Source organism: Crassostrea angulata, chromosome 6 (genome assembly GCF_025612915.1).
Source record: "Crassostrea angulata isolate pt1a10 chromosome 6, ASM2561291v2, whole genome shotgun sequence".
NCBI lineage: Eukaryota > Metazoa > Mollusca > Bivalvia > Ostreida > Ostreidae > Magallana > Magallana angulata.
The window spans coordinates 36,505,945-36,530,215 of NC_069116.1; the positions used below are offsets into that span (position 1 = coordinate 36,505,945).

At 33.0% G+C, this 24,271-nt stretch overlaps 2 protein-coding genes across 3 annotated transcripts in view; one reads left to right on the forward strand and one right to left on the reverse strand.

The window, feature by feature from the left end:
- Window positions 1–14,060, reverse strand: part of LOC128188246 (cellular tumor antigen p53-like) — a 35,157-nt gene extending 21,097 nt beyond the window's left edge. The window contains exon 1 of one of the 2 annotated variants that reach the window (XM_052859184.1): window positions 13,839–14,060. In XM_052859184.1, coding sequence (XP_052715144.1) covers window positions 13,839–13,996 — 158 coding nt within the window. In that variant the 5' untranslated portion in view covers window positions 13,997–14,060. The remainder of the gene's footprint in view (window positions 1–13,838) is intronic. The other variant, XM_052859187.1, reaches the window with a different exon arrangement.
- The window catches only part of LOC128188247 (WD repeat-containing protein WRAP73-like), a 51,670-nt gene that overhangs the window by 4,242 nt on the left and 23,157 nt on the right, over window positions 1–24,271 (forward strand). The window contains exons 4-8 of the mRNA XM_052859190.1: window positions 62–178; window positions 1,882–1,954; window positions 2,097–2,200; window positions 2,365–2,451; window positions 22,871–23,005. Of these exons, the coding sequence (XP_052715150.1) occupies window positions 62–178; window positions 1,882–1,954; window positions 2,097–2,200; window positions 2,365–2,451; window positions 22,871–23,005 (516 nt within the window). The remainder of the gene's footprint in view (window positions 1–61; window positions 179–1,881; window positions 1,955–2,096; window positions 2,201–2,364; window positions 2,452–22,870; window positions 23,006–24,271) is intronic.

Sequence of the window (24,271 nt, forward strand, 5' to 3'; positions counted from 1 at the left end):
CTCCTGTTTATGTTTTTTCTTGAAGGGAATGACTGTTAAAAAAGGTTTGGTTATATTACAGGTTTGGTCCATAGAGCAGCCTGAGTGGACCTGTAAGATAGATGAGGGTTCTGCTGGACTTTGTGCTGTCCGCTGGAGCCCAGATGGAAGACACATACTGACTACAGCTGACTTTAATGTAGGTCACACAAAAAAAACTAAAAAAAATTCATTTACTTCACCACTTTCTTTATACATTCAATATATAATTAGATGAACAATTATAAAAACCAACTTCAAGATCTATGTAAATTATAAACACCATAATTGTGATAAACTGTAGAATGATTTATTTTATTTTTAAGGTGATTTTGAGCAATTAAACCAAACCTTCTTTTTAGATCATATATTAAAGTAGGTAAAAAAATCTATTATCATTAAAGGTAAATAAAGAAACATTCAGATAAAAGATGGAAAGAAATAGTCAAATTTGTTATATTTTGATGCATAATTACCCTCTTTCCATGTATTCACTCACAAGAATTGAAGATTTCATTGATGTTGTTTACATAAAATAGGAACCTTAAAACCAGATAAATAAAATGATATTAATCAGTCCAAAACAAACTCAAGTTTTTGTGCGCCATAAATTGCAACTTTTTAACATATAAATATATAGCTCCCAGGTTGTCCATCTCCTTATTTTCAGACAGGGAGCTACAAACCTGCAGCTATAGCTTCTACACAGACGCTGACTTTTTTATTTTCAAATGATTAATCAATGCACATTTTAGAAATGAAAGCCAATAATTTCTCACTTGGATAAATGCTTTATTATGAAATTCTCTTTTTTTCTGTATTATTTTATTGCTCTGCCAAATGTTCAGATAGAACAACTACATGATTATTTTTTGCCTTACTCGGGTTTATGTAAGGGGGGAGGAATGTGATGGTCAGACCGGTTTGAATACCGGCGCCAGATAGCTCAGTTGGTAGAGCACCTGACTAGAGATTATGGGGGCCCGGGTTCGAATCCTGGTCTGGTCCGTCATTATTTCTCCAACCCCGTTACACGTATATACACCCCTTGTCTGCTTTTATCCCAATAAGTGATATTTGTTGCTTTTAAATATGATCTTCGAAGTAGATCAAAATTGAGTCATTATTGTTATGTTGTGTGATTTTTATACAAATACATTCGAAGGGTGGCTTTATGATAGAATTGATCACGCCCCGACCATAAATATCACCTTAAAATATTCAAAAAGTGATTCCTTAATACTTATTTTTGTATTCAGCAATAATACCATTAAATTATTTACACTTTTACGTTACTTTGTTTTTTCATAATTATTGATTCAAACCCCCCTCGACCCCGCGTCATTGATAAAATGTTTTGAACTATATATGTTGCAAATTTGATTCAAAATGTTATCATAGACAGCGACACTGGAAATTGTAAATACTTCAATGTTATAGCGATATAATGCTTTCGTTGGTGATTCATGCGGGTATGAAGGCAGCAAGCATTGCATCTTTCTCTTAAGATGTTTTTAAAATTAATCTCCAAGAGTAGGTAAAATTAATTGTTCAAAAAGTTATTTTTAATGTACATCAAGACGTTTGAGAGGAGAAATGGCCAATTATTCTTATATGGGAAATTTAGTCTGAAATCCTCATCATTATTTCTTGCAGTTCATGATTTTTATTAAATTTGCTGAAAGTTTTGATAATTGATAAACTAATCAGAACTGGATCATGTGGATTTCAGCCCTTTTAGTGTCTATAAAGCTATTAATTATAATCGGTTTGTCTTGAAGAAATAAAGAAAAAAAAACATTCCGTGAATGTATATAATATACATATGATTTGACATGATTCTGGGTTTTTTTTCCATGACAGCTGAGAATAACAGTTTGGTCACTGGTGACCAAGTCTGTTTCATACATACGCTACCCCAAACAATGCCAAAAACGTGAGTTCATTAATTGGTTGAATTAACAATACAATAAATATGCGATATCACATAGTTACTGATAATCATACAACAATTAGAATCAAAGAAAAGCATTCTAAACATCATATTTTAATCATGATAAATTATTTTAATTCTCAAGCATTGGACTACAGTAATGGAGGAAAGTACATGGCCCTAGCTGAGAGGAGAGACTGCAAAGACTTTGTCACTATTTTTGCTTGTGATTCTTGGGAACTTGTGAAAGTAATTTAAATGTTGTTTAGAATCTTAATATTCATAGCAGACTCCTTAGACCCTAATTTTTCCCTAACAAGGGCATTTAAATGCAGTAATATATATGAATTTTATAGAAAAGGAGAAATTTTACCTAAATTTGAATTTTTTTTATTACCATAATTAATTTGCAGCATTTTGAAACCGAGACGGATGACTTGATGGGTATTGAATGGTCTCCTGATGGGAGAGTTTTAGCTGTTTGGGAATCCCCAATCAAAGTAAGTTCGGAGACTATTATGAATAAGTACAAATTTGTCACAAAACATTTAACACCTGCACAATAGCCCCATATATCATATCGTTGGCATCTGTATGTATATTGAATAGATATAACCTCATTTTAAAGCAGAGTGTGAGGAAATCACACATCTGTTCCCTAAAATTTAAGAATTATTTAAAGAAGAACACTTTATTGGAAATAAAGTGTTTATACACGGCCATTTTACCTTAACTCTCCACCTGACCTCAATGTATTCTAATTATAGAGCACTGGATGAATTGTGATGATACAAATTTGTAGTTTAGTCAATTTGATGATCTGGCTCATTGAACATACATATCTTTTTAAAACACTTGTTATGGTAAATGACTTTCTTTGATAAAGAGGCAAAGACTGTGTGGAAGAGAACATGTCTTTTTAACGGTTGGATAAATTTACCATGACATAATTCAGATCAGATTATTTCTTTATGTTGCAACCCTTCTTCAGATGGAGAAGACAATAAATTCAGAGTGATCTTCTATAAGATTCACAGTCTGTTTATTGAAAATTGACATGTTATTATTCATCGATGAACAGGATAGGAAAAGTTGACATTAATGTTTTGGGGAGTGTTGATACTCTTTTTAGTGCTAAACGTCATATCTGTATGTCATAAAAGATACTGACCTTTATCAAGGATAGTTTTTATTTACCTGTTATATGACTTGTCAAATTTTGAAGAGAAGTTAATAATGTACCCCAAAAATACAATTGTATAGCTTTCGTTTTTATCACTTATATATCAATGATGTTGGTGGCTTTTTTGTCGGGTACTTTTAAATAAATAGCAGCTAATCCTATTGGGGGGGGGGGGAGTTTTTGGTATGTTATCTAAATAATATAACTAAGATAGGACATTAATGATTGATGCCTTCTATATAGTTTTGATTTCATGTAACATATCATCACTTTAAACTGAAGACAAAATATGTAATTGGAAATCTATTCACATACTGTTCTGCAAATTGATATGTGACTTGATAGAAATCTCTTGTCTTCAAGTAAATATGCACAAAGAGATACTTTTATCTCTAGTAATCTTCAAAGAAATACCTTAAACCAAAACCTTCCAACCATATCTCAATTACAAATTCTTCAGTTTGACTTGGGGGTATAATTTTAGCCAGACTGTACACCAACTACTTTGTTTATTTAAAGAATCAAGTTCTCCCTAAAAAAAACTACTGGTAATTAAAACAGCAGAGCTATTAAAAAAAACCTAGAGAACTTGGTTGAAATCTCTTTGATGTCTATGAGGCATTTAGAGTATTGTCTTTTATCATTCCCAAGTTGTTGATAGGCAAATCAATGACTATCCGATAGATAAATAAACTGCTGTTTCATTCACCGTGATTTCCATGTATTATCCTAGCAGGTGATAAACTAACTGCTTTTAGTCTAAGTCACATTGAGGTGATAGGTAAACAAGAGGAATACAATAAGGTTCAACCAAAGAAATTGCAATTACCATGTAACCTTAGGTATGGTCTATTTTTTTTCTTTTGTAATTTTCAGAGAGATAATGTTTTAGGTAAACTAGTAAATAGGTGACTCTATCTAAAAGATCAGTATTGATCGGCGGAGAACACTATTGATTATTGAATTGAATCAATCAGAAACACCATTTCGATTCATAATCAAAATTAATTGAAATTTTCAACTAACTGATTTTAGTTATTACATATACATGTAGTACTACTTATTATATTCAAGCAAATAAAACTAACATAGGCATTTGCAAAATAAACCTTTATAATTTAATAAATTTTGGTCAGAAATGTGTAAAGTTAAAAAAACCATTTTAATGCATAAAGAATATTTAAACGGGAAGGGACAATAATCAATATGCTCTTGAATTTGATTCTGCGATAGAATTTCCTCTGAGAATGCCTAAAAAGACTCTAACTCAGCTTTCAATTGCTTTGTTTTCAAATTTCCATCAGCTCTGTGACTTCCGCCAAGCTTCAAAGATATTTTTGAGCTGCAAAGGCATGGACCTTAGTTTTTTCGATGTTAATAAAGAACTTTCTTAAGTAATACAGAACTGAAGCCCTTTTCACTAAAAAGTGTACGCTGGTGTAACCTTACGCTTCGCATGAATCGGAACTTAAGGCAAAATTTGAACTAAGGTCCATTTCACTCAAAGGTGTAACTTTGTGCCCGAACTAGGTTAAGCCAAAAAATCTACGCCTGGCCATGGTTAGTCGTAACTTTTGGCGTATCATATATACTTGCCTATAAGTCAGATTTGGGGGAGTAGAAAAATTGGGGGTCCTACTTATAGATGAGATGTAGTAAAAATAATTTTGCACAAGAGATAAATAATGAACAATCCTTATAAATGCATTGAGACTGTATTCCTTAAAGAAAACAATATTCATTTGATTGTTATTCCTAGACATAATTTTAGCAGTCAATCATTTATATCTGAGGTGATAATAACTATAGGTGTCATATTTCACCTAAAACAACACAATTCAACACCCCAGTTTAAGGGGCTAATTACCAACCTAATCATTCAGTTGGGGATTAAATCACCATCTTCAAAATTTCAAAAGCATTTTAAATACCCATAAGTTTTGAAACTATTACCAGCTTGTAATGTGTGTTTTTTATCCCCTCTCGCAATTTGTTGAGTAGGGGATATAGCATCACTGCTGTGCGTGTGTGTGTTCAACTTGGAAGCAAGTTTAAAAGAAAACCCTTGCACGGATATTTATCAAACTTCGTACACTTATTTGGCATGGTAAAAGGACAAAGCCTGGTAATTTTCAAGTCAATTAGTTGAGTACTTTTTAATCTGTACTACTATATTAAAATAATAGACTCAAATTTTTGGGCTTTTATGTCAATAAATCAGGAGAGTGCTGTCTTTTGTTTTATATATATTTTAAACATCATTGGTACTTGAAGATTACCAATTTCTTTTTATTTTTTCTCAATCAAGCTTTGCTTATTAATAATTAACGAAAATTCCTCAAATAATTCCAGAAATCATTTGGATTTTTTGGATTTTAGAATTTTGCGCATGCACATTACATTTACACTAAATCCTGGGATGCTCTGTATAAAGTTCATATTTTCACAATACCACATTTGCATGGATAAAATCAGAAACAATAATACAAATACAAGTAAATTTTCATTGGAAATTTGTTATATGTATATACAAATGTATTCTGTTCATAAAAAAAAAAATACAGGAAATAACTCTAACACAGTGCATTTACTAGGAAAAATCCCAAGAGTTCCGAACGTCAACTTGAATCGAGTAAAAAACGTTGCTGAAAAAGTGTTGAATTCTTCAAAAATATGAATTAAATTTTTAGATGATCGGTATTTACAGCCTCAAAATGGTTTGTTATGGATAATTTGACTGTTATTTTCAATGAAAGTTTAGTAATTTTCTCCAATATCGCTACGGAGCGATTCTGCAATTATCTGCTACAATACACGTATATCAGCTGTATATGGGTGGCATTTTAACTGTGGTGAATTAAGGCCTGTCACGAGATATTTCTCTCGGAAAATATATTTAACGAAAATTATTTATGTATCTATTTTGTAAATGTCTGATATAAGCAATTAACCCCTTCACGGTAACTGCGGTACTGCTCTTTTGCAGGGCAAAATGGCATAATTTAGTGAAAAATAATGTATCATCAATTGTTTCAATTGATAATAATAATTTCGGCAAAGTATATCAATTTGCCTTGCAAGAGAGCAGTACCGCAGTTACCGTGAAGGGGTCTACAGTTAGACAGTTAGTATCAGTTAGAACTGATAAACTTTATTATTATCAAGAGTTTGACCATCACACTGTCAAAGAAATAGCAATATAGGCATCATAAAATGAAAATGAAGTCATATATGCCATCATTATACACTGTTAACACAAAAGCATAAGACGGATGTTGGGCATTTAAATGTGAATAAGTGAAAATGCGCACTCCAACTTAAATAATTTGAAAAAACTATTTTCTGAAACCAAATTGTGATGAAAACTATGTCTTGGAAAATTCCATCAGTTAATTCCTGGGCCATATTTGCTCCACATATTTCAGTGACACAAATCTAAAAATATATTTATCTAAACCTCTAATATTTTTGCATGAAATTTGAAAATTTCGTAATTTTAATATCTGTATGGTTGTTCATTGATTGCTTAATATTGTCCAATCTATGGTTATATTGCTCATAACTGCATTAATTTGTTTTATTTTTTATGTTAAAACAAATTCACTAATTTTCTCCCAATGATTAAGTAAGAGAAAACGAAAATTTGTCAAAATCTTAGTCTTCAGGAATAGGGACTGGTCAATACATGCAGATGTATTAACCATCTATAAACAATTGTCTGATCATCTTCTCAAGAACTGCAATGCAATATGTGATATGATTGTAAAATCATCTTGTTACAAAGGCTCAATGATAAACATAAGAATATGCAGAGGATTTTTTTTTTATGACAGGATCTATTATATGACATTGTTAAGATATTTTGTAAATGAATCCACAAAGCTGATTTTATTATGTCTGTTGTTGCTCAGGTAAGCAATGTAGCCCATGGGCCTCTTGTTAGCTTTGTTTTTCTGATCTTATTTTGTCATTGTCCAACAATTTTTTTTACATAAGAATTCATTAAAAAAACTTTAAAAATCTTCTGAAAACCTAGAAATGCTATAACTTTAGTTAAAGCAACCTCAGATAGACATGTAGATTCAAATTCATTAAAATCAAAATCTTGAGGAGTAGGGTGGGGCCAAATTGGGTATCCAATTTTACAAGGGAAAACATATTACATTTTAATTATTCACAAAAACTGAAATGTTATAATGTATGGGTTTACGTATATGCAAGCATTTTGACATATTGCTGATTCTTTAAAGTTGTTTAGACTTTGGCCCCTGGATGATTCTTGGGCCTCACAATGGAAGGGGTTCAGAGTTTGATGTAAGTTTATATCCCACATATAAACAATTGTTTAGGATCTCTTTTATAACTGCTATGCTCAATAGGTGATATGACTATAAAATCACCCTGTTAGAAAAGGGACTTGATTATAAACAGATGAATGTCCAGGTTGAAAAAATGGATTTTTGTTTATACAGGATCTATGTGTATTACACTACATTGTCCAGATATTTTGCATCATGACTCCATTAAGCTGATTATCACTACATTCTGTTTACACTTGGATGCATTGCATTTTGCTTGAAGTAATCATGGTTTAGGATATCAGCTGAGTTTGTCACATTCATTTCTCAAAGCAGTTTTCTTGAACTTATGACAAAACATGGGTTTCAAAATCTATATATTGCAGAAGTATCTGTATTTTTTTTTAGTAAAAGGTACTTTTTGTTTAAACATGGGTGTAGGCAAAATAATGGGAAAAGGCGCTATACCTCTTAACATATCAAGCGGTACTTAGAAACAGTTAAGTTTCATTTTGCAATGTCATCTTTAAATTTTTAAAATTCATTTTTGATAAAAATGGTGAAGATGAGAAGCCTTCTGTGACTATATCTATGTGAATTATGAAATATCACTGTATGAGTGCAGAATGTGTGAAATTAAAAAAAAATCATTTTAGGATATAGGGTTGTTTTTTTTTTTTTACCTGTGGACAGATATTCATTAGGTTGATGACAAAATACATACATATCCTTTGATAATTAGTAAACTGTATTAAATAGAACTCATATTTCTGATGAAATTATGACTTTCTGACACTTTCCTGTGATGAAAAAATAGTTAATTTGAGCATTTTTTGAAGTCAGCTAAACATTTGAACTGAATCACTGTGCAGAGGAAGATATCATTAAAACATGTGTCTGGGGTGGTAAAATATTATTTCAAAGGTTTCACAGGTACATCACATGTTTATACATTGTGTGCTAGATAATTTATGGAGATAGATTATCCATTTAACTTCCTGGGGGTAGCATTTTTAGTGTGTATATACCAATAATGATCAGAGATATTATTTCAGAGGATGTTATTTTGAACAGGAATTGTGCTTTATTTTTATGCCCCCCCCCCCCCCCCTTCAAAGAAGGGAGAGCATATTGCTTTGCTGCTATTTGTCTGTCGGTCAGTCGGTCCACCATAGTTTCCGTGCATTTTCTTTGCAGAGGTTGCACGTATCAAAATGAATTTTGGTATACAGATTTTTCATAATAATAACTAGGTGAGGTTTAATTTTGGGTACAATCGAGCAGTTTTCGATAGCCCCTTGGACTTAGAAAAATTCCAATTATTTGCAGTTTCTGTTCATTTTCCTTGCTGAGGTTGCTTATGTTGCAATGAAATTTGGTATACTGATTTATCATAATAATATCTAGAGCAAGTTTGATTTTGGGTATGATCGTGCAATTTTAGACAGAGTTATGTCCCTTGGACTTAGAAAAATTTCAATTATTTGCAGGTTACGTTCATTTTCTTTGTGGATGTTTCCACAGGAGGGGGGCATAAGTGTTTCACATACATCTCTGATTTTATAGGAATTGTCTCAAAATTTGTGATTTATTTATTTGTTTTGGACCATTTCCAGCTCATTTGTGCAATTTTTTTGGTATTTCAGACATGCCTAAATTCCTACTTATTCCTACTTTTTATAAGCTCACCTGAGCTGAAAGCATTAAGCATTAAGAATTTTGTTGCATTCTACTGATTTTTAAATAGTTGATTAGAAATTAAAAAAAAATGAATCATGATTTAAATGGTGAGATTATTCTCGAACATTTTAAGCATAAATAACCCCCCATAATAGTCATATTTTCACAAAATTATGTATATTTCATCAAATAAAAATTGAAAATCATGAACTTTGACCTTTTGAAGTTATTAAACGAAACAGGCAAAATCATTTGAATTTCATTAGAAAAAAGATTTTAATATAGTGAACAAAATGGTATGTAACTTTGATACAATTCCTAAAGAATGCAAGCCGCTGAATGACCCTAAAGATGTAGTTCTCTGATTAGCATATGCTTATGGTGTGAAGTGTTATCAGTTTGGAGGTGTGGCCTGCTTCCTTTTATGCTTGATTGCCGTCCTTGTGGATGTTTAACTAGGCCAACCCCAGTCTTTATATCAAAGCATCCTTTGGTAAGGTGATCCAAGTTTGGTTAATGAAAGCCACACCCTCTTTCAAGGGGAGATAATTAAGAATTGTTGAATATTTGTTGACATCTTAAACAATTTTATTCTCAAAAACCATTGGGCCGGAAAAGCTGAAAGTTGTGTAGAAGCAGTTTGGGTAGTGCAGATTCATATTTTGTCAAATAATGATCCCCAGGGTTAGGTTGGGGCCACAATAGGGGTCCAACTTTTAACTAAAAATATATAGAGAACAATCTTTGAAAATCTTCTTCTCATAAAACATCTGACTAGAAAAGTTGAAACTTTTGTGGAAGCATCCTCAATTGGAGTATACCTGGTATTCAAAATTGTTCAAGTCATGTGCCCTTTAGGAGGTATTTTCATAAGAATAAATTTATAGAAACAATAGAAACAACAGAACGGAAAGACTGTTCTCATTTTGGCATGACTTATCTTTTGGTCACCTGAGTAACTCGGGTGACCAATTGCAACCTTTTTTCATCTGTTGTTTTGCGTCATTCGTTGTGCATTAATAATTGAAAAATTTCGGCTTCTTCTATAAAACTACTAGGGTCATCTGGACCAAATATGGTCTTTACAGGGGAGGAGAACATAAATTGTGATGAAATTCATGACTCCAACCTGCAGGGACCATAAATTTTAGGTGAAAATAAAAAATTGGTTCAAATTTTAATTAAAATCTTCTTCTCAACTTCTGGACATTCAGCACATGGTTATGATGACAGGGATACCTCTATCAAAATTGTCTAATTCATGGTCCCTGAGCCAGGTCTTCAGGCCCTATGGTAAAGCCAATATGACCATATATATGGAAAATGTATTGAATCTAAGAAAATCTTCTCCTCTACTCCCATATATATTTGAGAAAAATCAAATGCATGATCATGATGTCCATGGTGCCCTTTACCAAAATTGTGAAATTCATGGCCCCTGAGCCATGGGTTCAGGTCCCGAAGCACGTTCAATATAGCCATTTAGTGAAAACGTAGTGTCTTTAAAAATCTTTACTCTACTTTGATATATATTTTAGAAAAACTAAATGCATGGTTATGATGTCCATAAAGCCATCTTCTTAAATTGTGAAATTCATGGCCCCTGGATCAGGCGTTCAAGGCCCTAGGGCAGGGTCAATAGGCAATATAGTGGAAAGTGTATTTAATTATAGAAAATCTTCTTCTCTACTTCCACAGCAGTGTAAGATAAGTAGAATGCATGACGATGATGTCCATTAGGCTTTCTATCTAAATTGTAAAATTCATGACCTCCTGGATCAAGGGTTCAGGCCATAGGGCGGGGTCATTATATAGTAAATATGTATTGAATCTTAGAAAATTTTCTTCCACGATGGACCAAAGATGATTGTTAATGATCCTTATATATTTTGGGGCATTTATATTGCCATCTACAACACAAAGTGTGCTGACTCCATTGTAAGTAATGCACCCCTAGATCATTAAATCCAAATGTCGCCCGGCAGTTGGTGCATTACAAGGTGGGTCCCATTCCTCACCGGTTTTTCTCCATACATATACACTTCAATTGCCATTGATCATAACCTTACAGTCATCTGTAAGTCAAGGAGTCAATCACAGTTCTCTTCTTTGCACCATTTCACATGCTTTGTTTCATTCACTTCACACACACGCATTTTCTTCATTACAAGTCTCCTACTGTATCCATCTTGATTTAAAAAAATTTCATGGTGCTTTCTTGGACAGTTCCTGGACCAATATCATTTCTAACATTCCGTTAAACTTTGCCTGTGATTCATTTTAACAATCCGAAAAATTTGTCACTCATCCTGTGCACTGCACTTTTTGGGTCGGCCACTTTTTTGTTTGTTTTCAACATCTTTAGTTGTTCCATGACGCTTCAAAAACGTGTGCACTGTAGATAACGGCCTTCCGATAATATCTGATATTTCTTGTAGTGTCAAACTTGCTTTTCTAAGAGATAAAATGGACTGCTTCTCTTCCAAACATAATTCCTTCCCCTTTCTACCCATGGTTGTTAACAGACCAAAGTAGCTAATGCAGATGATAAAATACGTCATCAACCAATCTGGTAAAATTAATTGTCCTACCGAAGTTATAGAGTAAGAGAGATAACTTCTTTCGTTACTGAAAACGATGTCTAAAACAAGCGTTACCAAATTTTAACCTGAGCGAAGCCATATTTTTTCTAATTTTTTTTACATGAGACTGTATATAAATTTTGTAGTATTTTTTTCTGTGTTTTCACAGTAGAGAGAGATAAACTACCGGGTAAGTACGTTTGTTATGATGTCAATTATGTCCTATTCTTAAATTGTGAAAAACACTGCACATGGGGCAGGAGTTCAGGCGTTCTTGGGGGGGGGGGGGTCAAATATGGCCATATAGTGAACATGTATGTTTTAGGGCACAGGGCTCAACATTAACGCTTGTCTGGTACCAGTGAAAAAAATATCAAGAAGTGAATATTGCTGGCCACTATTCAGACTGGAATGTGTATATTTAAGGTCATCTGAGTAAACTGAGGTGACCTATTGCTATCTGTTTTCGTCCCTCATCGTGCGTTGCGCATTACCCATTGACTTCTTCTTGAAAACTACAAGGGCAATTTTAACCATTTTTGGTGTGAAGCATCTTTATGGTAAGAGGAATCAAAATTGTGAAATTTATGACTCTACTATCCCCGGGTGCCACAGGCAGGGCCAAATATGCCAAAAAAAAACACCCAAATTTTCAAAAATCTTCCTCTACTCCCAATGTGAGGAAAAAACGCGTGGGTATGATGTCCATGAAGTCTTTTAACAAAATTGTGAAATACATGGCCCTTGTCTCAGGTGTTCAGTCTTTAATAATATTTAATGTCACCTACATGTAAGGACGGACTATGGCTGGGAGGGGGGTGGTATATATTTGTCTTATTGATTTATTCTGTTCAGGAATTTCAATGAGAGAAATGATTTAATTCACATAAGCTGTCAATCAAAGTTAAGAAATTGTAAAAGCATGTGGAAAGAGGTTTTTTGTTTTTTTTTTTGGGGGGGGGGGCAGTTAATGGATTAATGGAGTTATCTTCCCTTGCTTCTTCATGATGGAGTAATCTTCTTTTGCTTTTTCATAAGCTTGAGAGTCTGCCATTTTGAAACATCACATTTTAGCATGCAAGACCATGTAAAAATAAAAGGTAGTTAGCAGAATTGGATTTAAGGGCAGATTGATTTATATTGTTCTAGGGTTCATTTACAATGATTCAGAGTTCTGCTAAGCCTTTTTAGGCAAAGTCATACATTAAACAAAAGACCTTTTCTTTTTATTTGCTTGTCAAGTTTTTAGATAAGTGTCTAGCCTGCCTCCCCCCTTTTAATTTGCTTCTAACGCCGCTGGCTGTACACTACATGCATGAGAGTCCCTCCTCAATATTGCCTTTCTCTCATCTTATACCATGTATACATTTCGCGTTACAGGTTTCCATGCATGTAGCAATAACAATACAAAAATTGAACTCAACCACCCTCTTTTCCCCTTTACCTCTGTAGTTGACAAACTGGTGATTGACATCGTTTACAAAAGCAATTTTTGTGGTAAATCAAAAGATAATGGTAGGAATTTAAACCAGCCACCAATTTCTGGAAGAATAAAGCATTCAACATATTTCTTTCACAGGAAAGGTGTTGCGGTGCTGCAGGGGTTAATTACAGGTAAACTATTTACCTGCTGGACAATTTCCTTGTCCAGCTTTATTCATTTCATTCATTCATCTAGAGCAATTTCAATTGATATGTCAGTAATACTCAACACTTGTTTTTAAAATGAAGGCTGCATGCATGTGTGCTTTTCTGTTATGGTTGAAGGAAGTTTTTTTTTTCTTTAAAATAACCATTTGATACATTTTCAGTGGTTTGATGTCTTCATTTACTGGTACACAAAGCATAAATTTATGCAAATTGTTTTCTTTTGTAAGAAAAGTAAGTAAAATTGGACCTTTGCCTTTTATTGTGGGGCTAAAATTTTAACTTGCAATAACGATTTGAAAAGGTATAAAGTACACATCTTCTTGAATGTATTATTTAATAAAACCAAGTTAAAAAATGTGCAGTGTTTATATTTGAAAAGTTAATAGAAGCAATTAATGGAATGCTAGCAAGCCAAAAATGAATTAACAGTTGAATAAAGCAAATGGATATAGTTGTATGTTTTAAGCAAATTCAAATTGACAGAAGATGCTTACCGGCATCCAGGGTTGTATGTTTGCCTGGCTGCTGCATCCATTTGGGTTATAGGCATAGGTGGCATCATCCTATGGTGTGGGGGCAAATTTGGCTGGCGAGCACTCCAGATTGGTACTTGGGGGATGTTGGGTATTTCTTGAATATGGGACGGCATCATATGAGTAAAAAGGACGGAATGGTTGCTGGTTCTATCTCAAATGTCACAAGTCATGCAGCTGTTCTGAGTACCAGTTGGGATGACTTGTGTTTATATAGCTTTGCTGTATTCTACTTCCTTTAAATCCCAGTAACTACTGCAAATAATAAAAATGTGCTTGTTATTTAGAAATAGAATTTTTTGATACAGATGAGTGACGAGAAGTAATTGTCATATCAAGAGGTGGTGTAAGATAGAACGATTTAAATTTCCTCAAGTCACTCAAGATTTAGTTCTTAAAGGGATAGATTTCAACAGAGCCGCTTCAGTAGTGTTCACAAGAAATTGCAAGAAAAAAGTAGATACAGCCAAATGATGACCATTGTTTGTGAACCTCCTGAAAAGAATGATATTTAAAACTGACAACAATTAGGTCTGTCAAGGGGAAAATATCCATTCTTTCACACTTTCATACCATTTATCATCTTTTACGATCCACTCTGCTTCTCTACAACCCTTGGCAGATTTAGCCAATGATTTCAGAAGTAGCACAGCACTGTCTAGCCATTGAAAGAAATTTGAGCAGCTAAATTACGTATTTTTTATCTAAGAGGTATTAGAGGAAATTGTGTGAGAAAATAAAAAATGAGAATAATTAGATAAAAACATATATTTGTAATTGTATATCATATGTTAAAAGTTGTAATTATGATTGTGTTTAAATTTTGTATGAAAACACAACAAACTACACCGCCAATTAGTAGATTCCCTGTCATCACCTGTTTTCACAGCAAATCAGATTCCGTTGTACATTAAGTTTCATTTTGTTGGCTTTATCTGCCAAGGGTTGTAGAGGAGCAGAGTGGATCTTAAACCCTTTGTTAGCAAAGATGACCCTTAATAAAAAGTGACAAAAAGGTTTTCACAAAACTGTTCATTGTAGTCTTGCAATTTTTTTGTTTTATGTGTTTTATGATTATTTTAGCAGTTATTTGGCAGTATTATTAACTAATTACAAGTTCCAAACTATAATTGTAATATCAGCATGAAAAGTAATAAACATTGGTAGTAATTTTCAATACACAGTATCACCCATTTTTATCACCCATGCATGAAGATAAGACAGTCGCAAGTTACTAATCACAAAGGGGTTAACTGAGCCCGTGAAAAAGTCTTATGAATTTGATAATTATCATTTTATTGCCTTTGGGTTTAATTAACATGATTGTAAACTCAGCATACAGGGCAACTTCAACTTCTCTTTTGGAGGAAATTCCGGCAAAGTTACCGATCACAAAGCAAGTGACCCCCCCCTAGGTTGGTCACTGTATAATAATACTTTAGTCGTTTTATGTATATTGCTATGCAATAAAAGGTTATTTGTCACGTGACTGACTTTTAGCGACTATCGATGATAAAAACTTACTATCGATTGTTGCCAACCTGCTGCCTTCAGTGACGATTTTTCGATAGTCTGCGACTATCGTAACAACATTAATTATAATAGCTCTTTAACATTACAAATTTTTTATTCGATTGCATTCATCGATCAAGTGAGTAAGGTTAAAAAACGTCACAGGAGTTCATGCCAGGTAAACAACAGTCGTTTATGATGGGAAAGACCAATTAAATTTTTGAATGTTTTAAATTTGAGGAATAAAGTGCATTGAGGTACAAATTTCTTTTTTCACATATAGGATATTTTTTAATTGAATACAATAACTATTATAAAAAAAAATTTTTTTAAATAGATAACTAGTAAGTAGTTGAGGAAGAAAATTAATTTATAATTGCTCTCATATATTTTGATCGCTTTATAAAGTGAAAGAAGGGGGCAAAACGAATTCAAAGGGCATTCAAGGAAGTTAACGGTGTACCCCAACCAAAAGTTTAGTTTTATATCTAGCATAGGATCTTATTTTCGGTAAAAATGGTATTCCATAAAGGTAATATGTTAAAGATAAAGTGTTTGCAAAAATAAGTATAAAATTTTGATTCTTTACGGTATTTATTTTTTGTTATTTTACTGAGGGACCATGTGGCACAATATTCTTTGAACGCCCATATAATGTCATTGTTGCTCAGGTGAGCGATGTGGCCCCATGGGTCTCTTGTTATAATTGCTATCAAATTTATCACTCACATGTGGAATGTGAAAAAAAAGATTAAAATCAACAAAGGCCGGTTTATTTGTGACTTAAATTGGAAATAAATGTTTGAAATGAATTATTTATATTGTGATTCATTTTTAGCCGAGCTTTGCTGAAAGCAAATGTTCAGGCTGTTGGCAGGCAAATCGGCAATGTTACTACTAGTACAACTTCAAAAGTATACAAAAACCTGATACAGCGTCAAAGTAGAAGCTTCCGCTATACCAAATAGTTACACAAAGAGCCATACTTTGTAAAATCTATCATATTTTTTTTTTGCAATTAAATTAAGTGATAAATTTTTTTGGTTTTCTAATTCGATATATTTGTTTAAAATTTTGTGCAATTCTTGGGAACATAACTTTGAGAGAGAGAGAGAGAGAGAGAGAGAGAGAGAGAGAGGGGGGGTTTGCCAGTCTTGTTCCTACACAGTATGCACAACTACATCAAAAGAGCCCAATACATGTATTTTTCACTGTGTAATTAAATTCTTAATTATATTATAGGTATGAACCCTATTAATTCTGAGGTAAAAAGGTCATAGCTATGTGTGATGCAGTGTACAAATTTACAGGTTAAAGGCAATATCCAGACTTGCTTCTATTGTTCATCATTACACTTTGAATTTGAATTGGAAGTCTGCCCCCCCCCCCCCCCCCCCCCCCCCCCCCCATCCCCCAAAAGGGAGTCAGATAACCTTTAGGCTCTCATATTTCCTTCAGAAAAACATGCATATGGTCCACGTAGTGCACTCTTTTTTTAAAAGAACAGCAACTTGTTGCTTTGTTATTATTTGTAGGTTATTGCCATGAATGTGATATATGTACATCGTTTTGTGGTTTTGTATGGAGTCTACTGGGGAGTGTTTGATATACTGATAGACTGCAGGCATCCCTCTGCACATGGTACTTGTAATGAGACAAACTTGAATATCGCAGTAATAATCTACAAGTAGACCTGACTATTTCTTTGTTTTAAACAAGCATCCAAAGTTGTTTTATAGACGAAGAGTCAGATATCTGATGCCAATGCATTATTCAGAGGATGATGCCGTTTTTTTTTTGTCAAGTTACAAGGTGTATTAAAATTTGGAGGACAAACCAGACATCTTCTAGACTTTTTCAATTTGTTACAGGATAACTTATTTACATAGACACAAAAGGTGCTTTTTAGGCTTGTGATCTTTAATCTTTAGAGTAATTTACCCTCCTTTATGGATAAGGTAATGAGAAATTAAGTATCAATCCTTCAAATGCTCCACCTTGCATCCTCTCACAAAGAGAATTTCTATCATTCCTTGTGTATCAGATTTATTGCCAAAACCCCCATAAATTATACATGTATATTCTATAATCTGCAAAAATTTAGAATTAAAATGTTTTATTTTTTTTTTTGGTTACAGAATCATGTACATGTACCTGGTAGCTTAATTCAGATAGTAGTGTCTTAATTTTTTCAGCTGCTGAGCTATGCAAATTTTAACACAATAAACAACTTTAGTTACGTAGCAAATTGCTATAAAAGTGGAATTAATGATGCCGAGTAGAGTTTACCGTAATGTTGCGTGTATAACACACACTTTTTTTCAGCCAGAATTTGATCAAAAGTGGGGAGTGCGTGTTGTACATAGGGCTAAAATTTTACCCCATTTTTTCAAGCTGTGATTCTTGATACCATGGGAGTAGTAACTGCTGATATAGCGTGTTATGCAAGTTGTATGAGTGTATACTAAATTTACTGCATCAGAAATACCTTATTCTGGGTTTTATTTCCATGTATTGAAATATTTACCCTCACTAAAAACTATTCCTTGCATCAAACAAGTTTAAATAACGTCAGTGTATTTGCCATTACGTAAGCAGCCACCTGTTGACTCGGCACGGCACGTGGTCAATGTTTAACAATTTCTGGTGTCAGAAGCATGCAGCTGTCTTGTGTCAGACTTCACAGGGTGATTTCAATTGCATGAAGATTAGCAATTATTCTGATATTATTAAACTTGATTACTTCATGCCCAGTTATGCATTTAAACGGTATTGCTTTACATAGAACTGCTAAAAATACATCAATCATTTGTACGACTTGATAATGACAATATATGACATACGTTTCTTCACAATGTTTATTTAACAACAATCAAAGGGTTTGACTATAACTAATCAATTAAATCATTTCTATTGAATATGTTGTTTTGGTTTATATTTGCAAAAATTGTTACTTTTAAGCACTAAGCTCGGTCGCCTTTCTTTTCTACGTAGGATGATCATCAATTTCTCCGCTGTTGTATAAACTCTTTACGAAGTGTCAAATGATATTTGATACCGCCCATGTAAATTATGCCATCCTTTTTAAGTAAAATTGTAAGATCAGTGCTGGATCACAAAATTAAAGAAATTGCGCAGGGATTATAAAATTATCATGGAACATCGATAGTTTGGGGGGAAATAGCGACCGTTGATTTCGCCATTTTTTGGTTGCATATTATACAAAGGACCTGCTGTTTTTCGGCATTTTTTCGTCAACTTTGGGGGGTGCGTATTATACACGAGTGTGTATTATTTCACACAGAGATTTCCTCTGTTTGTGAATATGATTAAGTTGGGGAATAGCTTGGTAGGATGCCACTCGGCTTTCTACTGGATGCTAATGGAAAAGAAAAACAATTCCGTAAAATTAAAACAAGTTCTTTATTCTTAAAGCATCGGATGGAAAGTGCGTTAAAACAAAAACATATATCGAAACACCCTGTAGTAAAACACAGCAATGTGAGAAGACGAGATTGTTTATACGCTTATAATCTAAGGACCGATAATTCCGCATAAGTATTGAAAATGTATAACGCTTATAAAATGTAAGAAAACTAGAAAGCAAAATATAAACTGTTGTCATTATATAACTAAAGAGAAAATAACTTACAAATACAATGCCTGTCAAAAAAAAAAGTGTAAGAGAGAATTTAAGATTAGGAAGAGAACGGTTGGACTAACCGTGCTGGAACCCACCACGGTAGCATAGAGGGTTATGTGGGTTAACTGTGCTGGAACTCTGCATGTTAGTGAAGTGTGTGTGATATCGGACTAACTGTGCTGGATTTCCACATGTTAGTGTTGATTTTGTGCACAGAATGGTAACGGACTGTCCGTGCTGGAATCTCCGCACGTTATTTAGTTGTTCTCTCAGAACTCTGAGAATCGGTTTTCATTGGAATACCATATACCGTTATTTCATCAATTTAAGTACAACTTGTTGTACTTTTGTTTCATTTTGGAGTTTTTATTCAGCGTAAACTTGAGCGAGTGTAACGAATTGAGCTTTCCCCTGAATTCACCATATGGATTTTAAAAAATTTCATCAAAAAATCTTTTTCTCCACAGCTCCCACACATGTGGGAAAAAAATAAATGAATGGTTCTTACAAGAAAATTAGAACTACAGTAAAACTCAGTTACAGTGAAGTCCCTGGGGCCAATGGATTTACTTTGTTATATCCATAATTGGTTATATCCGTATAATGAATTCATTATAATAACTATAGCTAATTCACTATATACATATTTTCTTTTACAAGACAACAATTTTTGCTAATTGAGGCATAGAATAAAAATACATTCTTATATATGTATAATCATATGATAGATAGAGAAAAATCTTTAAATCTTTTTCTAAAAAACAATTGCTTAGAAAAGCTGTAACTTTAGTGAAAGCAACTTAAGATAGTGTAGATTCAAATTTGTTAAAATCAAAATCTTTAGGAGTAAGGTGGGGTCACATCCAGTCGTACAACGCTGGTTTAATAAGGCAACTCTCAGTGACCGATTGAGTAAAAATTCCTCTGATGGATATGACGTCACAATAAGCAGTATGATGTCATAATTTAATCAGAAACATGTCAATTTTTACTTTAACTCTGATCTTAATTATAAAAACTACAGGTGTAAAATGTCACTAGAAACTCTTCGAACTGAATGCATCTTCGAACTCTCTGTATTACGCATAATTATCATTGAAGACATCACATGCATGTTTGATAGAGAAGATCAATGTTGGGAGACAAATCATCAGAATGCAGTGTAAACAATGCTGAAATAAAACTTATTTCATACTGATACATAAGATTTAAATGAATGTCAGTTTGGATATAATCAGGATAATACGGGCATGGGCATGGATATTTTGTTTTATTAGCAAGTGTTATTAGGTAAGCAGAAAGACATTTATGTGGCTTGACCGGCCTTCCCTCTGTCAGTGTGTACAAAAAAGGCCAAAGTGTAACACTACCCTGAATATTATGAAAGTTGAATTTGGCATTTATCAAAGGCATAATTATGACCTAAACTACTTGAAAAGTGCTGCTAGAATCCCGTGCTTCGTTGTTATAAAAAAAAAAATATGCATAGTTTTTTCAATGTAATTGAAGAATCAGGGGGTTTCCGATAAATAATGACAATTACTTATTTTATGTGATTCCTAAAAAGATTCTAGCAGTAATACTAATAAACACAAACTAATTGCAGATCAAATTATTGTAAGATACATACTAATGAACTTTGGGGGTAGTGTTACACTTTTTGATTTTTTGTTAAGGTAAAAAAGTTTTCTTTTTTAACTGTCACCCGATGCCATGGCACGACAGCTTCAAAGATCATCTCGATTCCGAAGAAAAAAAATAATATCATGGCAAACACAATCACTTGATATTAATATTCAACACTGGTTTTATAAAAGTTGACAATTTTTTAAATTGATCATAATATCGACGGTCATTAAACTCTGGGTTGCCTTAACCTACCCGCGAAAGGAAAACTTTTTAATTAGGGCCCCGCAAGGATTTGCGGGTGCCCTATAGTAATCACTCTGTCCGTCCGTCCTTCTGTCTGTCCGTCTGTCACTCTTCCGTCCACAAATTTTCTGTTTTTTTCTAATAACTTTTTTTATGGTTGCCCAATCAAGTTCAAATTTGGTATGGTAGTTCAGTAGGTAGAAATACATATTTTGATGCTAAGTTTGGTTCTCTATGTCTTCTGGTTTGGAGCTGGGGTGGTGGGGTAGATTCCTTAACTATGCATAAGAATGAATCGGCTAAGAGAGATAACTTCTGAGAATGTTACCATTGTATACTTGGAAGGATGTGCAATATTTGTCTTTTGGGATTAATTAACCTTCCACAGGAAGAAAATCCTAAGCTTTATCTTTATCTGTCACATTAAGATTAATTACTGCACTGCCTGTGTCTGCAAATGAACTTTGTTTTGAAGTTAAGGTCAATTTTGAATGATGTGTAGTAGTATTGTGTACATTCTTTGAAATATGGATTTAAAATGTAATATTCATACTATATTTTGGTTAAAATACTGTACACAATGATTTATGATAATTTTATCAAATTCTAAAATCAAGATATATATTGAGATATCCTTTTTCACTATTTTATTTTTTAATTATTTATTTTATTTATTTTATTTTTTTCTGCCTTAATGCTGTTAATTTTAACAGGTAATCAGATAATAACCCCATTCTGTCATTTCTGAAAAAAAAAATCTTACTGTAAATTTAGAAGAAAAGGATGAGAGAGCAGAACAATTAATCCCCTGGGATTAATTATCTTGCCTGCTGCAGAAAATTTAGAGGCTTATCTCTATCTGTCATATGAATTAAGATTAATGAACACCTTTGTATGCAACTGATGTTTGTTTTGAAGTTGAGGTCAACCCTGGGTGATACAATGTATTTGCATTCACTGAAGGATTGCATTTTATAAAACACCTGTTAAAATCTTTTTTAAATACACATTTAATTTAGTTCTTTTTTTATAAGACATGAGGTTATCCTTGTTTTATGCAGATACAAGGTTACTATTAAGAGTTTTTGGACATTTAAGAATTATCTTGAAATTTTAAAAATACAGTTGTTACTTATAATTTTCATATTTTTTTTTTACCACCTTATATATATTGCAGTTCTTTACATCTTAACATCTTATGCCGGGCATTTATTTTTCATCATTGTTGATATAAAGAGGATGGAATTCAAAGGTTTTTTTCATTCTCTATATTAATTGTCATAGCGGGGCCCTTCCTGACTGGTCAGTTTTCTAGTAATTAACAAAAACTGAAATGTTATTATGTATGCAAGCATTTTTACATATTTGCTGATTCTTTAAAATTGTTGAAAGTTTGGCCCCTGGATGATTATTGGGCCTCACAAGGGGTTCAGAGTTTGATGTAGGTTTATATCCTGTATATAAACAATTGTTTAGGATCTTTTTGAGAACTGCAATGCTGAATGATAAAATGACAAAAACAAACTGTCAACCATCTCAAAAATCTGTAAAACGAAATACAAATTCAAAGCAGAAAAACACGGACCTCCAAAAAGATAGAGGTAGGATCAGGTACCTAGGAGGAGTTTTCCTCATGGTCATATCATATATTTATGGTCATATTGAAATGTGATGTGCCCATAAAATCATCCTGTTAGAAAAGGGACTTGATTTTTAATATAAGAATATCCAGGGAGAAAAAGATTTTTCTTTATACAGGATCTACATGTATTATACCACATTGCCCTTATTATTAATATTATTACTCCATGAAGCTGATTTTATCATACCTATTGTTTCTCAGGTGAGCGATGTGGCCCATGGGCCTCTTGTTATTAAATGTTATAAAAATTGTACCCAATCTAGTTATGCCAATTGGGATGATATATGTAATAATATTGTTTCTTGTTTTTTTTTCTTCCTCTAGTACAAGGTGTTACTCTATACACTGGATGGAAGGTGTGTTTCTAAGTTCAGTGCCTATGACAGTGCATTAGGCATCAAATCTTTGGCCTGGTCCCCTACTGGTCAGTTCCTAGCACTGGGAAGCTACGATGAAAAGGTAAGCATGCCCTTTTAAAATTTGCCTAGTGCATGAAAGAACCTGAAGTATAATTTTTGTTATTTTCAAGATTTGTGGTTATCTTTTTAAAGTTAACAAACCAACCACGTCTAGATCAAATCTTGAACTTCTAACAGAAAAATGAACAAATACCAGAGTAATTATACAACTAAATTAATTATGTACTAAGTGTTTCTAAGCATACATATTAACTCTACCGCATTACACGGAAGTCTACTGCTTTTTGAATGTCTCCCGCCTACTGCTTTTATTAGAAATTCTACCACTTTTCTCCAAAATATGTTCATTGTTTTGATAGATATCCACTTTGGAAGCCATTGTGGTCCAAAGATCTCCTTGAGTTTGCAATTAGCATGACTTAAATTTGGGCATACAAACATTAATGATAAATAATTGAAATTAAGCTATGTGTAAAAATTGACATTGCTATTTAAGGTACATGTACTTCACTACAACGAGACTTATACTTTTTAAGACACTACATCACAAGATGGCGATTTTAATGTTTTGTTAAACTGTTTGTATCAATTGATTTGGATGTATATCGTCATAGCTCAGTGGTTAAAGTATCAGGCTTGTGAACCGCAGTTCCTGAGTTCGAATCCACCAGGGGATTTTGTTTATGTTTACTGAATGAAATTTTTGAAAATATCATTTTTTATCTAAAATTGCACATTTTTTGCCTATTTGACATACATACTTCTTATCCATCATGCTTTCTATCATAATCAAGTAATTTTCTGCTGATTTGAGAAACTATTTCAAGATGTAGTGAGGCACCTTAATGAGTATCATATTTATGAATCAAATATAAATTGTTAGATAACACTAGCTTTCATCAAATATAGCAATGTAATTGCACTAAAATGCTGTACATATGGTAAACATTTCAGAATATTTGCATATCCATTGTTCTTCCCCTCTGTAAGTCCATACGGAGGAACTGCAATTATTTTTCTATAATCGCAATTGCTCTGTCTGTATACTATGACGTCATAAAGGTGTGACGTCGTATACTTTTCCATGAGGTTATAGATTTAAACCACTATACAATACACCATGTGTTTTCTCCAACTCCATAAAATTGATGTATTTATAATTAAAACATGTCTTATAATAACATTTTAAAGGAATTACTGTTATAACATATCATTGATTCTGTTAACAAATCTATGTGAATTAAAAAGATACATTTCAGTCTGAATGTTTATTTTTGATGCAATAGCTAAATGTCAAGGTCTAGGC